Source organism: Marmota monax, unplaced genomic scaffold (genome assembly GCF_021218885.2).
Source record: "Marmota monax isolate L192 unplaced genomic scaffold, Marmota_monax_Labrador192_F-V1.1 WCK01_AAM20220418_F8-fsc00218, whole genome shotgun sequence".
Lineage (NCBI taxonomy): Eukaryota > Metazoa > Chordata > Mammalia > Rodentia > Sciuridae > Marmota > Marmota monax.
Genome location: NW_026694764.1, coordinates 975,124 through 989,136, shown reverse-complemented (window position 1 = coordinate 989,136; position 14,013 = coordinate 975,124). Strand labels below are relative to the sequence as shown.

Sequence of the window (14,013 nt, the reverse complement as noted above, 5' to 3'; positions counted from 1 at the left end):
ACTCACCTGTTCTTTTTCTACTTTTATTCTTTCTAATTCAGCCTTCAGACTAGAAATGGAAGCTGTAAGAGGAAAGGGGAGAAATATTAGCAATCATTTATTATTGTGCATTATTATTTTTTCCTTAAGCTACACCAAAGGACTCAAATATATACTGAACATGGGGGAAAAGGTCCTTTCTCAAAACTATCCCCAACCAAGCAGCATCATTATCAAGCTCAGGTAAAGGCAGAGTCCACATGAAAGGACACTATTATAAACTACCTCTCCATCAAGTATACACATCTGACTGTCAGGGGGAAAAGATACTCCTAGCAGTTAACACATCAAAGTTCTACTTGGAAATATCACCCATCTAACTGCATTCCCAGTGGCCTGGATTCCAGTGTTCTTTTCTGTTAGTAACTGACAAAGAAAGGTCATCAGAGCTCCTAAAAAACACAAGATTTTTTGTTTTCAGTTTTTTAGTTGCCATATTACTAGATATATCAGAACATCTGAGAAAAATGGGTTGAATCCTTACTTTTTTCCTATACTTTCCTCTTTTCCACATCCTATGACCAACTATTAATTTTCACAATCAGAGAAGTTTTATTTAATCCCAGTGACTCGGGAGGCTAAGTCAGGAAGATCCTAAGTTCTAGGCCAGCCTCAGCAACTTACTGAGACCCTATCTCAAAATAAAAATAATGAAGGGCCAGGTATAGCTGAGTGGTAGAGCACCCCTGGGTTAAATCTCTAGTACCGCTGCCCCCCCAACCCCCGCCAAGAAAAAAAGGAAGTAAAAGTTTTATTTAGTAACCAATTCTACACTATATCACTTTTATCTTCACCTATTTCCTCCTTGCAGTTTTCTATTTCTAGCTGCAGAGTTTCTTCAAGGTTTTCTTTTAAACACTGTTCTGCTTGAATCTGCTCTTTTAGGAAAAGTATCTCAGCCTTCAGCTTTTCTTCCATGTGGTCTGCTGCTGTCCGCACATGAATGATGTTCTCACGGTATTTTAAAACCAATTCCCGGAGCACCTGGATTCAAGAAACAAGTAGTTATTGGATTTGTGATGGTGAAAGGAAGTAAAGAAACAAAAGATCTTCTACAACCAGAATTTCAGATATTGTTCTAAATGATTCAAATATTAAGACTCTGATCTTTAACCCACATAGGGCTTCAAAGGCAAATGACATGTCATGTTAATGCCCAATGTTTCAGAAGAAAGACAATTCCAGTCAAAAATGTGTGTTGTGAACTACATGTTTCCCTCAACCTATTTCCTAAGCAAAACAATTAAAATGTTAAATGACTTGCAATACTAGGTTCACTAGAAATAGTAGCTTAAGTGAAGGGGGGAAAAATCCTCAGGAGTAAGTGTGAACTCTAAGAGAATGAAATTTAATTACTTACCTATTTATTCATTTAATCTGAATATCTACCATAGGCAAAATAGTATCTCAAGCCAGAGCTAAGTAGCAAAGGATGCTTCTAAGGTGATTAGCTGTTTTTCTATAATAAATTCAGTGCGAATCTTATTTTCCCCTAAATTTTAGTACTGGCATCTTCTAAAAATATTTCCAGTTATATCCTAAAGCAACTGTAAAGTAAAAACTGGTATTTTTAGATAACCTTTAAAATCTAGAAATAAAAAGTCTGTAGAGAATACAGAACAGAGAAGTCTTTCTGACCAAAAGAGAAAAGTATAGCAACTATAATTTTCTATAGACAGCAGGTGATAGTATAGTGATTTTAAGCTAATAGCAAAGCACCCAGGTTTCCAATACCTTCTGATGAGCAAGGAGGAAGGCTCTCCTATGAAAGCCAGGAACCTGAACTAGACACAAGCTGTGGGAGGTGACTGCATGACTGCATGTGGCTAAAGGCAAGATAAACAATTGAATATAAATCATCAAATAAAAGTAAAAAATAACAATAATGTTAAGATGTGCATAAGAAAAAAGAATGAGGTCCATATTGTAGAGGTTGAATCTACAGAACAGGTTTAAGGGAAACACACAAAACTATAAATTTATTTAATGTTTGATTTTTAAATACATTTTTTAAACAATTATAATTTAAAATACAAAAGAAAAAGGGACCTTACAAACAATATTTTTCTGCTTCACTTTGAAATTGCTCTAAGAAATCTCATCTTCACCTGTACTGCTTATAGGGTTTAATAGGTTTAGTCTAAGAAGATAATTTTTATATGTTCAAACTCTAGAAATAATTAGGCTGGGGTTGTGGCTCAGTGGTAGAGTGCTCATCTAACAAACATCTAGAAATAAAAGTAAAAATAAAAAAAAAAGAAAAGGGTATAAAAGTAGGATCAAGTTAAGGGGACAAATTTCCAAAGGAAACTGATTTTATAGCCCAGATTCACCCAACCACAGAAGAATATAAGTGACCCCAAAGTATTTTCTTTATGAACAGAAAGATGATGGGTGTAATTTGACCTTTCAGAGCTAGAAAAAAAATAAATATAAGGAGCCAATGTGGTGACTGTTTTTAATTTAATTTAAATTTTAATTTCTGGCATTCTCTCTATCTAGTTCTGAATAACTACACAGATCTTGAATTTGGCAAAAGATTCTTACACATGACCCCAAAAGCACAAGGAACAGTAGAAAAGAATAGACAAACTGGACTTCATTAAAATTAAAATATTTTGTGCTTCAAACGATACCACCAAGAAAGTCAAAAAAGACAACCCCTCAAATGGAAGAAAACATTTGCAAATTGTATCTCATACAGGACTTATTCTAAATAATATAAAGAACTCTTATGACTCAGTTAAGAAAAAGACAAATAATCTGATTTTTAAATTAACAAAGGATCTAAATAAACATGTATCTAGGGAAGATATACAAAAGGCCAATAAGCACATGAAGAGATGTTCATTACCACTGGTCATTAGGGAAATGCAAATGAAAACCACAATGAATTACCATCTCAAACTCATTAGGATGGCTATAATCAAAAATAACAAGAAGTGTTGGCAAGGATGTGGAGGAATCCAAGCTTTTACACACTGATGATGGGAAGACAAGATAGTTCTGTGCCACCGCTTTAGAAAACAGTTTAATTAGATTCCAATGATTTAAACAGAGTTCCCACATAACCTAGCAATTCCACTACAAGGTATATACCCAGAGAGATGAAAACATGGCCATACCAAACTCTGCATGTGGATGTTTATGCAGCATTATTTGTAACAGTCCCCAAATGGAAACAACCCAAATGTCCATCAACAGATAAAACATCCATACAATGGAGTTTTATTCAATCACTGAAGAAATAAATAGTGCTGCCCAATGAAAGAAGTCAGACCCAAAATACTATGGAATGTGATATGATTCCATTCACATGAAAGGCCAGAATAGGCAATCTATAGAGATAGAAGGTAAATTAGTAGTTGGTTGATGTTGGGGTAGAGGGGGAACAGGAGTGATGGCTAAAGGGTAAGAGTTTGTTGTTTTTTTATGTATGTTTGTTTTTAGGTGAAAAATGTTCTAAGAGTGACTGTCATAGTGGCTACACTTATTTATGAATATACTAGAAAACACTGAATTGTATACTTTAAAAAGATTAAATTGTTTAGTAAATGAATTATATCTCAATAAAGTTGTTTTAAAAAAGAATTTATAGCCATTTCAAAAAACACACTTGTTTACATTTTGGATCACACAGGAAATACACTAACCTCTATCGTGTCTGGGAGGATGAAGTCTTCTGCTTGCTGCAAGGACACATGTAAGCTATGCTTTCCCTGGAGACTGTCATTGTCTTTCTGTAACCTCAGCAGCTCTTCTGAAACTTGTTCCCGTGACTGCATCAGCACTGCCTGAAATAGAAATAGATACTAATCACAGCCAGAAAAGTAATTCTGGTCTAGTGATAGCCAGACCAGAGAAAAATAAGGCCAAACCCAATGAGATTTGAGGATGGAGGGGTGTGTAATAAAGCTCGGCAAGACTTAGAAAGAGCAACTCAAGAATTTTTTTTTCTGATTGCAGCTTTTGTATTCAACAAGGAGATGGGCAATGAGACAAAGAACTAAGCTCATTCTTCCATATTTCTATCAATATCTCAAAAATAATGAGGTTTTCCCCCTGCCCCCATCTCTGGGCTATAGAAGACCACGATCTCCAGCTCAATGGAAGTTACCAATAGAATCAAGGCCTATATGGAGGTGCGTAGCAGAACAGGCCTATAATCCAAACTACTTGGGAGGCAGAAGCAGGAGAATCACAAGTTCAAGACTAGATATCTTAGCAATATTCTGTCTCAAAATAAAGAATAAAAAGGACTGAGAGCTGGACACAGTGGCGTATACTTGCAACCCCAGCAGCTTTGGGGGCTGAGGTAAAAGATTTAAGAGGCACTAAGCAACTTAGTGAGACCCTGTCTCAAATATTAAAAATCTGAAAAGGACTGGGAATGTGGCTCAGTGGTTAAGCACCTCCGGGTTCAATATCCAGGAGTAGAAAGAGAAGAAAAAGACCGCATCAAATGGAGATGTCCTCTAAGACAACTCCTGTCCTTAGGGCATGTATTCAACAGGAAGTGTAGCAAAATAAAAAGCAGTGTCTTCCTCTTCCATTACATGCATGTCTGTTCAAATCTAGGATCACTGTGAATGTCCCAGCAGTCCCAATGCTGCAAGCCATCAAGAGGATCTAAGCTCAGTTAACATGGCCCTTGAGAAGCTCATTCTTACAACAGAATATGCTTATATTCTTCCACTTGCTCAAGTGTAAAATAATTTTAGATATTTCATATTAATTTGTACAAATATAAAAGTTATTCTAGCTAATTTGAGTAGAAGTTATTGTACTACAAAAGTATTTCATTTCTGCTAATTTTTAATACTAAGTCATTTGCCATAAGGGCATACATAATGTAGATTACTCACTCATCTAATATTTATTCAGCAGCTACTACTCTGTGGTAGATGTTTTTCTGCCCACAGGGAATGTAAAGACAAAAGAGAGAGAGAGAGAGACTTTGCTCTGAAAAAGCTAAAAGTCAAGTAGAGAAAGACAAGTATACCAAAGCAAGTGCTGTAACAAAAACTATACTGAGCAATAAAAGGACAAAGGGGTACCTAATTAGGGGAAGGAAGAGGAGGTGATGAATGAGCTGCAGATAGGCAGTCAAAATCATTGACAAATTTTGGTTAAGCTCCACCGGCTCTTATTTTATTTTTTTTTTATTTTAAATATTTAGTTTTTAGTTGTAGGTGGACACAATACCTTTATTTTATTTTTATGTGGTACTGAGGAATGAACCCAGTGCTTCACACATGCTAGGCAAGCACTCTTCCTCCAGTCCTGGCTCTTATTTTCTTTAGGCTACAATCAGCTGTGTTTTATGATCATTTTCCATTCATTTATAACTAAATATTAGCATCCTACTACCTTTTGAGTATGAAAAAAGAAAAAGAAGAAAATGAGTGTTTCTTCCTCTCTCCCTTTTATTAAAAAAAAAAAATAGTTGTGTGCGGTTGGCATGTTTAAAAAAAAAATGGGGGCTGGAGATGTAGCTCTATGATTAAACACCCTGGGTTCAATCCCCAGTACCAAAAAAAAAATTTTTTTTAAACAGAAGAATAAGTCAAACACAAACTGAAATGATTATGTATGGGAGCAGATAGAAATTGGGTGAAAGGGGCTGGGGTTGTGGCTCAGCGGTAAAGTGCTCGCTCAGCACGTGCAAGGCCCTGGGTTTGATCCTCAGCACCACATAAAAATAAATAAAATAAAGGTATTGTGTCCAACTACAACTAAAAAATAAATATTAAAAAAATATTTTTTAAAAAAGAAATTGGGTAAAAGGGATAGTGTTAGAGTCTGTAAACAAGTCAGGATGGTACCTGGCATTTTGCCAGGGGGAGTGGTTTGTGAGGTGGCTCCATCGAGCCATTAAGTGTGGAGATTCCTTATTGGTTGACTGCTGTATCTAGTTTATGTTAATTAAGATAAGCTATGTGGAATGCATATGTACCCCTCCTGTCCTACAATAAACGGCTCCCACTCCTGCTGTATCAATCTACACAAGTTGCTCGTCACCCCCCGGTTATTTTGCTGCAGCCGGACTGCGGCAGGATAGGAAAGAGAAGAGTATACACATTTAACCAGGCTACATATTTTTTTAAAAAAAAAGTAATCAAGAAAGAAAAGTGGACATATGAAAATGTAGTACAAACAGAAACAAAGATACAAAACAAAGTACAAAACAAACTATGTATCAAATTGATAATATAACCAAAAAGAAAATTCAACTCATGTAACTTCTGAACACAGTACCCAAACTGGAATCCTTTACCTTGTATACATTCTAAGGGGAGAAACAACTACAAAGAAATGTTGAATTTTACTTGGTAAGTTAACTGGTTTTTTTGGAAAGAATTTTTTAATATTTATTTTTCAGTTTTTGGCGGACACAACATCTTTATGTGTATGTGGTGCTGAGGATCAAACCCGGGCTGCACGCATGCCAGGCGAGCGCGCTACCACTTGAGCCACATCCCCAGCCCAAAAGTTAACTGTTAATAGCAATACTGATGCAGCCTGAAATTATTTTATCTCCACCTTAACCAATTAATCATATTTAACATCACTAATAATGGAACTACTCATCGTTATGTGCCTCATGATGTTATAAACTTAGGTAATATTCTTGCCCAAATGTCTGACTTAAACTTAATCATGAGGAAAAAATCAGAATAAGTCAAACACAAACTGAAATAATTATGTATGGGAGCAGATAGAAATACATTCTGCAAGACAATTAGCTTAAAACATTCTACAAGGCAACTGGACTGGACTCTTCAAAAACATTAAGGTCATGAAAAGGGGGAGGTCTGTTCTAGATTAAAGGAGACTAAAGTAACATTATAACAAAATGCAATATGTAGGGGCTGGGGTTGTGGCTCAGCGGTAGAGTGCTCACCTAGCACGTTCAAGGCCCTGGGTTCGATAATCGACACTGAATTAAAAAAAATAAAAAATAAAGGTACTGTGTCCAACTACAACTAAAAAATAAATATTTTTTTAAAATGCAATGAGATCCTTGATTGGTTCCTGAACCAAAAAAAAAAGAAAAGAAAAAAAAAGTCACAACCACCACACCAAAAAAAAAAAAAAAAAAAAAAAAAAAATCAAGAAATATTAGGGACAATTAGATAAACTTTGAGAATGTAATGAGGGCTGGGATATAGCTCAGTTGGTAGAGTGCTTGCCTTACATGCACAAGGCCCTGGGTTCAATCTCCAGTACCACCAAAAAAAAAAAAAAGAATATAATAAGTATTATGGTCACGTAGAACATCTTAGGAATATTGAGAATTTACGAGTATCATGATGTCTATGACTCAATTCCAAATAAGTAGCAGAAACAAACCACAACATACATAAGCACAAATGATACAGCAAATGCACTGAAGTAGCAAAAGATTAGCAACTGGTGTACTAACATGAAGGTATCTCAGGAGTTGATTCCATAAACTTCCCTGCAGGTTTGAAATTTTTCAAAATAAAATGTTAGGGGAAAATATTAAGATTCCTAAGTCCACTATAGTCACTCTGCAGTGGTCTGACAGATTGAGCTTTTCTCTCAGCATAAGAACTATTCGTGCTAATTTTGAGAAAATGATAAAAAGATTGGAGTTAACAAGACCTCAACCTTAATTCCAACAATTCTCCAATGTCATCCTGCAACACACTTGTTTAAAGTGGAATCAACCTGAAAAGTGTCTGCAAAGGAAGAGGGCCTCCAAAAGACAAGAAAGAAGAAGGTGCAAGGGGACCACAGCAGGAAACCTTGTCATCATTTATTTGATTGTTATTTTGTGTTCTCTGATCTGAGAATCAATTTGAACTCTCCAGTCAATGATTAGGATGGGTCTTCCCAGCCAAGAGGGCCAGGACTCAGGGATCTGCTCCAAGTGCATTCCAGACAATGGCTGAATGCCAATCAAAAACAAATCATTACCATTCCACATACAGACTTTTGTTTCTGTCCTTTTTTTTTTAATCAGTCATGCCTGAAACTAAAAAGGAAAAGAAAGTGGGGAGCAGGGGTCTCATGAAAATCTAAGGGAGACCAGTAGAGTAAAGGAAGGAACAGAGGGACTGGAGAAATACTGGCCAATGCATGTATGAATATGTAACTGAATCCCACTATTATGTATAATTATGCACCAAAAAAAATTGTCAGCCCTAGATGAACTGAGTAAGAAGCAGCTTTGTATGGTCATACCAGCAGGACCAACTCTGCCATAATTTACTCAGGCTACCAGATGCAGGGTTCCAACTTTGAGAAAAAGGATGCATGAGGCAAATATAGCCAGGCTTGTGATGAAGGAGGCCTGAGCTTGGGAACTACTTTGCAAAGGCTCCAGCCAACCCTTGTTCTTAAAGCTCTCTGCTTTCATCCCTTTCAGAATTGATGGCCTTCAGAAAGTTCCCCTAATCCACAATAGGCACAATATATATTTTTTTCATAATCCCCACAAAATTACTGAAGTTATTCAAAGTAAATTAGCTGTCCAGGAAAAGCATAATGACTATTCAAAAAGCTGTATCAACTAAAACTCATGAGAGATTTCAATTTTTTAGCTTGTATTTGGAATTGAAAAATTAAACATTGATCCACACTTCATTGTGTTTAAGTTTCCAAAATCAGAAAAATAAATTGTGTTAAATAAAGATGAGAGATTGAGGAGAAGGGTGAGGTTGGTTAAAAAAAAGAAAGATGTCTTTGCAGGATTTTGTCTACTACTTTCATCCCATAGGCTCTGTAGAACATAACAGTAACCACTTTGAACAGGGTGATAAAGTCACGTCGGATGATTTAAAAATGGACAAGGAATAAATGTATGTAACACGTATTTAAAATATTGACTTACCATCTGTTCTTGAACATCCCTCTTTGCCTGGGAAAAGCCCTGCTGCAACTCTTCAAGTAAGATTTCTGATGCTTGGGCTCTTAGGACAAGTGCAGAGATCTTAAACAAAATGCATACATGAAAAATATACAGTTAGCAAATTAATTATTCTGAAATTAACAGTGCCATCTTCTTATTATTCTGGGTTCAGAATGAATATTTTACTGGTCCGTGGTGACCATCTCTCCTTTTAACAGACACATGCTCATGTGTTGTATATAAAGTACCAACCTTTCAGATAACCCAAGGTGCTGCCATGACCAAACAGCATTATATGGCTTTCTAGACAGATGTGAAACCAAGTGAACTAGTGACAGATAACAGTTTTTAAAAGACCAAAATTTTTTCATGGCATTTGCAGGTAAATGGATGGCATTGGGGAAGATAATGCTAAGTGAAGTTAGCCAATCCCAAAAAAACAAATGCTGAATGTTTTCTCTGATATAAGGAGTCTGATTCATAGTGGGGTAGGGAGCGGGAGCATGGGAGGAATAGACAAACTCTAGATAAGGCAGAGGGGTGGGAGGGAAAGGGAAGGGGGTTAGCAAGGATGGTGGAATGTGATGGACATCATTACACAAAGTACATGTATGAAGACATGAATTGGTGTCAGCATACTTTATATACAACCAGAGATATGAAAAATTTTTGCTATATATGTATAATAAGAATTGTAAGGCATTCCACTGTCACTTATTTTTAAAAAAATCAATAAAAAAATAAAAATTTTTAAAAAAGACAAAAAAAAAAAGACTAAATTTTTTAAAAAAAAAAATCAATAAAAAATTGGAGCTGTCTCCACACACAAAAGGTGGCATTTCAAAGAAAAAAAAATTAATCTTTTCTGAACTAGCTACAATCTTCTAAGATGGAATACTGAAGGGCAATACCTACACAATTAACATCACTGAATTAACACCTTTGAATTAGTTTTAATGTTCTTAGGGACTTTGATGACTTAAAAAGTATAATATGAACCAACTAACCTACCTGAGAATCAGAAAAACTGTATGAAATTATAAATTATATTACTTGAAGACACTGGAAAACTAACAAAGAAAAAAAAAAATCTCAGAGCTAAGGACCAGGCTGAGGACATGTGGAGAGTATAGTATCTGAAATAGTTCTCTAGAAGCATGTACCTACTTCAGAAGAAATAGACATGACACTCAGAAGCTGAGTAGGATGTTTAAAAACCCCAGGATAGGGTAGCAAAAGTGAAGAGCCCAGAACACATCAAGCAAAGGGACCCCCGGGGTTAACATCCCACACTTGGGTTGGGTTCCCAGAGGCCCACATCCTAGGGAAAGGGAACAATTTTAAATAATCTAACCTTCATAACTATATATATAAGCCAGGCACAGTGATGCATGCCTGTAATCTCAGTGGTTTGGGAGGCTGAGGCAGGAGGATTGCAAGTTCAAAGCCAGCCTCAGCAACTTAGCAAGGCCCTAAGCAACTCAGCAAAACCTTGTCTCAAAGTTTAAAAAAAAAAAGACTATATATAATCCCAATTCCTGTAACTAGATTAAAGTGATTCAGCACTTTGAATACCACGAGGCCTCCCCCTCATAAGGAAAATGACATCATCGTAGGCTTTATTATTATTTCAATAACTTTTCAACTTACAATATGCAGCACTCAAATGTAACTACAGAAGAAATATACTTAAAAACAGACAAAAGAAACAGGTCTACAATACCAGATATGTAAATTATTAGAAACTTATTTAAAGACTGAAAAGACAAAATTTGGAACTGCCAGAGAACTAATGAAGAGTAACCAAATGGAAAATAATACATTGAAAAAAACAAATTACTCAAATGATAAATTTAAAGGATGGGTTTACAGAAAAGATCCATTTGAAGAAAAAATTAGTGCACTAAAAACAATACATTTGAAAAAAACAAAGGTAATACAATGGAAAATATAGAAGTTAAAAGGTGCATGGATGAAATGAGAAAGTCTAATATGTATATAAACATTTAAAGAAATAACAGCTAATGGAAATATCTAGTAGAGCTGAAAAATAAGCCTATGCAATAACCTTGTAATTTTACTCCTAAATTCTGGATGTATTCAACAGAAACGAGCCCACATGTGTACCAAAAAACATGTACAAGAATATTCATAGAAAACTTGACACCAAAAATCAGAAAAAACCCAAAGTCCCTCAGTTTTATCAATATAATATTCAAAGTATTAAAAATAACTGCTAACACAGAGAATATGGATGAAGATACATGATTAAGAGCAAAGAAACAAGACACTAAAGGCTATACACTATACAATTCCAATTATATGAAGTTCAAAAACAAGAAATAACTGAAACAGTGTCAAAATTCATAACAATGGCCACCTCTATATGCAGGTAGGTGGAGTATTTACTGACCAAGAAAGGGCATGAGGTGTATGAGAAATGATCTGAATCTTGATCTAGATGATGATCCTGGTAATATCTTTCACATGTTAAAATTCATCAAACTATACACTTGAGATTTGTGAACTTCACTTTGTATACTGTTCAACAAAAAAATGAGCTCTTAAGGAGAGATAATGGCTGGGAATTTTCCAGTTATGCTATAAGACATCAACTTGGAGATCCAAGAAACACTGTGAAACCCAAACAGGAAAAATATACCCAGGTGTAGCTAAGTAAAACAATGAAAAACAAGACAAAATGAACATCTTTAAAATAGCATTTTAGCTTTAAAGAAGCCAAAATAAGACCAATAGCTGGCTTTTCACCAGAAACATGGAAGCCAGAAGCAATGGAATAATAATCTCAAAGTGCTTAAGAAAATAGTATAAGTAATTAAAATTCTAACACTGGCAAAAGTGTCCATCTTGCAAGAAAGTAGAAAGAAAAAGTTACCTCTGAGAAACTAAATGTGAGAGAATCAAGACTTCTGGTGCTGTCTGAGATGGACTCTGCCATTAAGACCTTACTTTCACTGATTACAACTAAAAACTATGGATAAAAATATAAAAAGCCACTACTGAGGACCATGAAAAAGAGGCAAAAGTAGAAAGATTAAGAAGAAAAAAAAAAATCAAAACCAGAAAAAGCAATTTATACAGAAGAGTTTCCTGTTTACTTGCTCTTTTTACCCCACTTTCTCACTGCATCAATCTGAATGCAGTCCTAACTGTGAACTGCAGCAGGATAGGAGATAATACTTTCTGGCCAGGATGCCAAGAACAGGCTCTCTGTGAGCCACACAGCATGGGGATAATCTTAGAGAGATGAGAACTAGAAAAAGGATCCCCAAATTATGAATATGAACCAGCAATGGTCCTATACTCACCTGTGAGTTGGCACAGAAGACCAGACCCAAAGCAGCATAACAAAGACTTTGGAAAACTGAACAGGCATTAGAGAAACTACCAATTCAAACAAATTAAAAGAGAACTTGAAATTAAAACTAACTGATATTTCACCTCACTCCAACCAGATGGCAATTATCAAGAATATAAGTAAAAATAAATGTTGGCCAGAATGTCAGGGGAAAAGTACACTTATACAATGCTGATGGAACTGCAAATTGGTGCAACCACCCTGGAAAGCAGTATGGAGATTCCTCAGAAAGCTTGGAATGAAACCACCATTTGATCCAATTATCCCACTCCTTGGCATACACCCAAAGGACTTAAAATATGCATACCACAGTGACACAGCCACATCAATGTTTATAGCAACTAAATTCACGGCAGCTAAGTTATGGAACCAACTTAGTTGCCCTTCAACAAATGAGTGGATAAAGAAAATGTAATATATATACACAATGGAAGATTACTCAGCCATAAAGAAGAATGAAATTATGGCATTTGCCAGTAAACAGATGGAACTGGAGACTATCATGCTAAGCAAAGTAAACCAATCCCCCCAAAACCAAAGGCCAAATGTTCTCTCTGATATGTGAATGCTAACTCACAGTAAGGGAGTGGGGAGTAGAAGTTCACTGGAATAGAAAGGGGTGAATGAATGGGAAGGAAGGGAAGATGGGAATAGGAGAGACAGTAAAATGAACTGGACATAATTTTCCTATGTTCATATACAAATATATAACCAATGTAACTCATATGATGTACAATGACAAAAATGGTAAGTTATACTTCATATATGTATGTCAATATATTCTACTATCAAGTATAACTAAAAAGAACAAATAAAAATTAAAATAAATAAGTAAAAGAGAGAACTTGGGCACTGAATCCAATCATGTTGACTACCTCCTATAACAAAACAATACAAAACCATCAACATTATCCAAAGGATTTTAACAGAACCCAGAGTCTCATAATAAAATATTCCTAATTCCCAAGACACTATAAATAAATTTGACACAGAAAGAACAAGAAAAATGTGACCAATGCTCAAGAGGAAAGAAAATCAACAGATGCCAAACCATAATGATCCAAGTTAGATTATCAAAGGTATTGAAATGGCTATTATAACTAAGCTTCATGAGGTAAAAGTAAATGCTTTGAAATGAATGAAAAGATAGCTCTCTCAAAAAAAAAAGAACTAAATAAAATTTTATTATAAATCAGTATACAATTTGGCATAAAAACAGACCAATGGAACAAAGTCGTGAAATTAACCCACACATATATACACTTGATAAATGATAAAGATGACCTTGCAGGGCAATGGGGAAAAGATGATATTTTCACAACACAGTACACAAACTGACTACCTAAATTATTTTTTATTTTTGTTTATTTACCTGTAGCTATGGAGATTGAACCCATCTTTATACAAGATACTAAGTACATACTACATCCCAGTTCCCTTGGCTATATATGTGAAAAAATAAAATTTTACCCATACCTACATCAAATAGATAGTGGCATGTATGTATAAACCAATTCCATATAAATTTTTTATATAAACATAAACAACTTCATTCAATGCAACTTCTATTAAGCTAAATATGAAAATATCTTCATAATTACAGTATAAGAGAAGATTATTTTAAAAATCAGGACAGGGCTGGGGTTTTGGCTCAGTGGTAGAGCACTTGCCTAGCATGTGTGAGGCACTGGGTTCAATACTCAATACCACAATATAA

At 35.3% G+C, this 14,013-nt stretch overlaps 1 protein-coding gene across 3 annotated transcripts in view; it reads right to left on the bottom strand.

Annotated features, from left to right (window-relative positions):
- Rabep1 (rabaptin, RAB GTPase binding effector protein 1) overlaps positions 1-14,013 on the bottom strand; it is a 113,509-nt gene that overhangs the window by 9,923 nt on the left and 89,573 nt on the right. For all 3 annotated transcript variants that reach the window (XM_046424999.2, XM_046425001.2, XM_046425000.2), the window contains exons 12-15: positions 8,900-8,998; positions 3,693-3,833; positions 834-1,023; positions 7-62 (exon numbers count right to left, since the gene is read on the bottom strand). In XM_046424999.2, the coding sequence (XP_046280955.1) occupies positions 7-62; positions 834-1,023; positions 3,693-3,833; positions 8,900-8,998 (486 nt within the window). The remainder of the gene's footprint in view (positions 1-6; positions 63-833; positions 1,024-3,692; positions 3,834-8,899; positions 8,999-14,013) is intronic.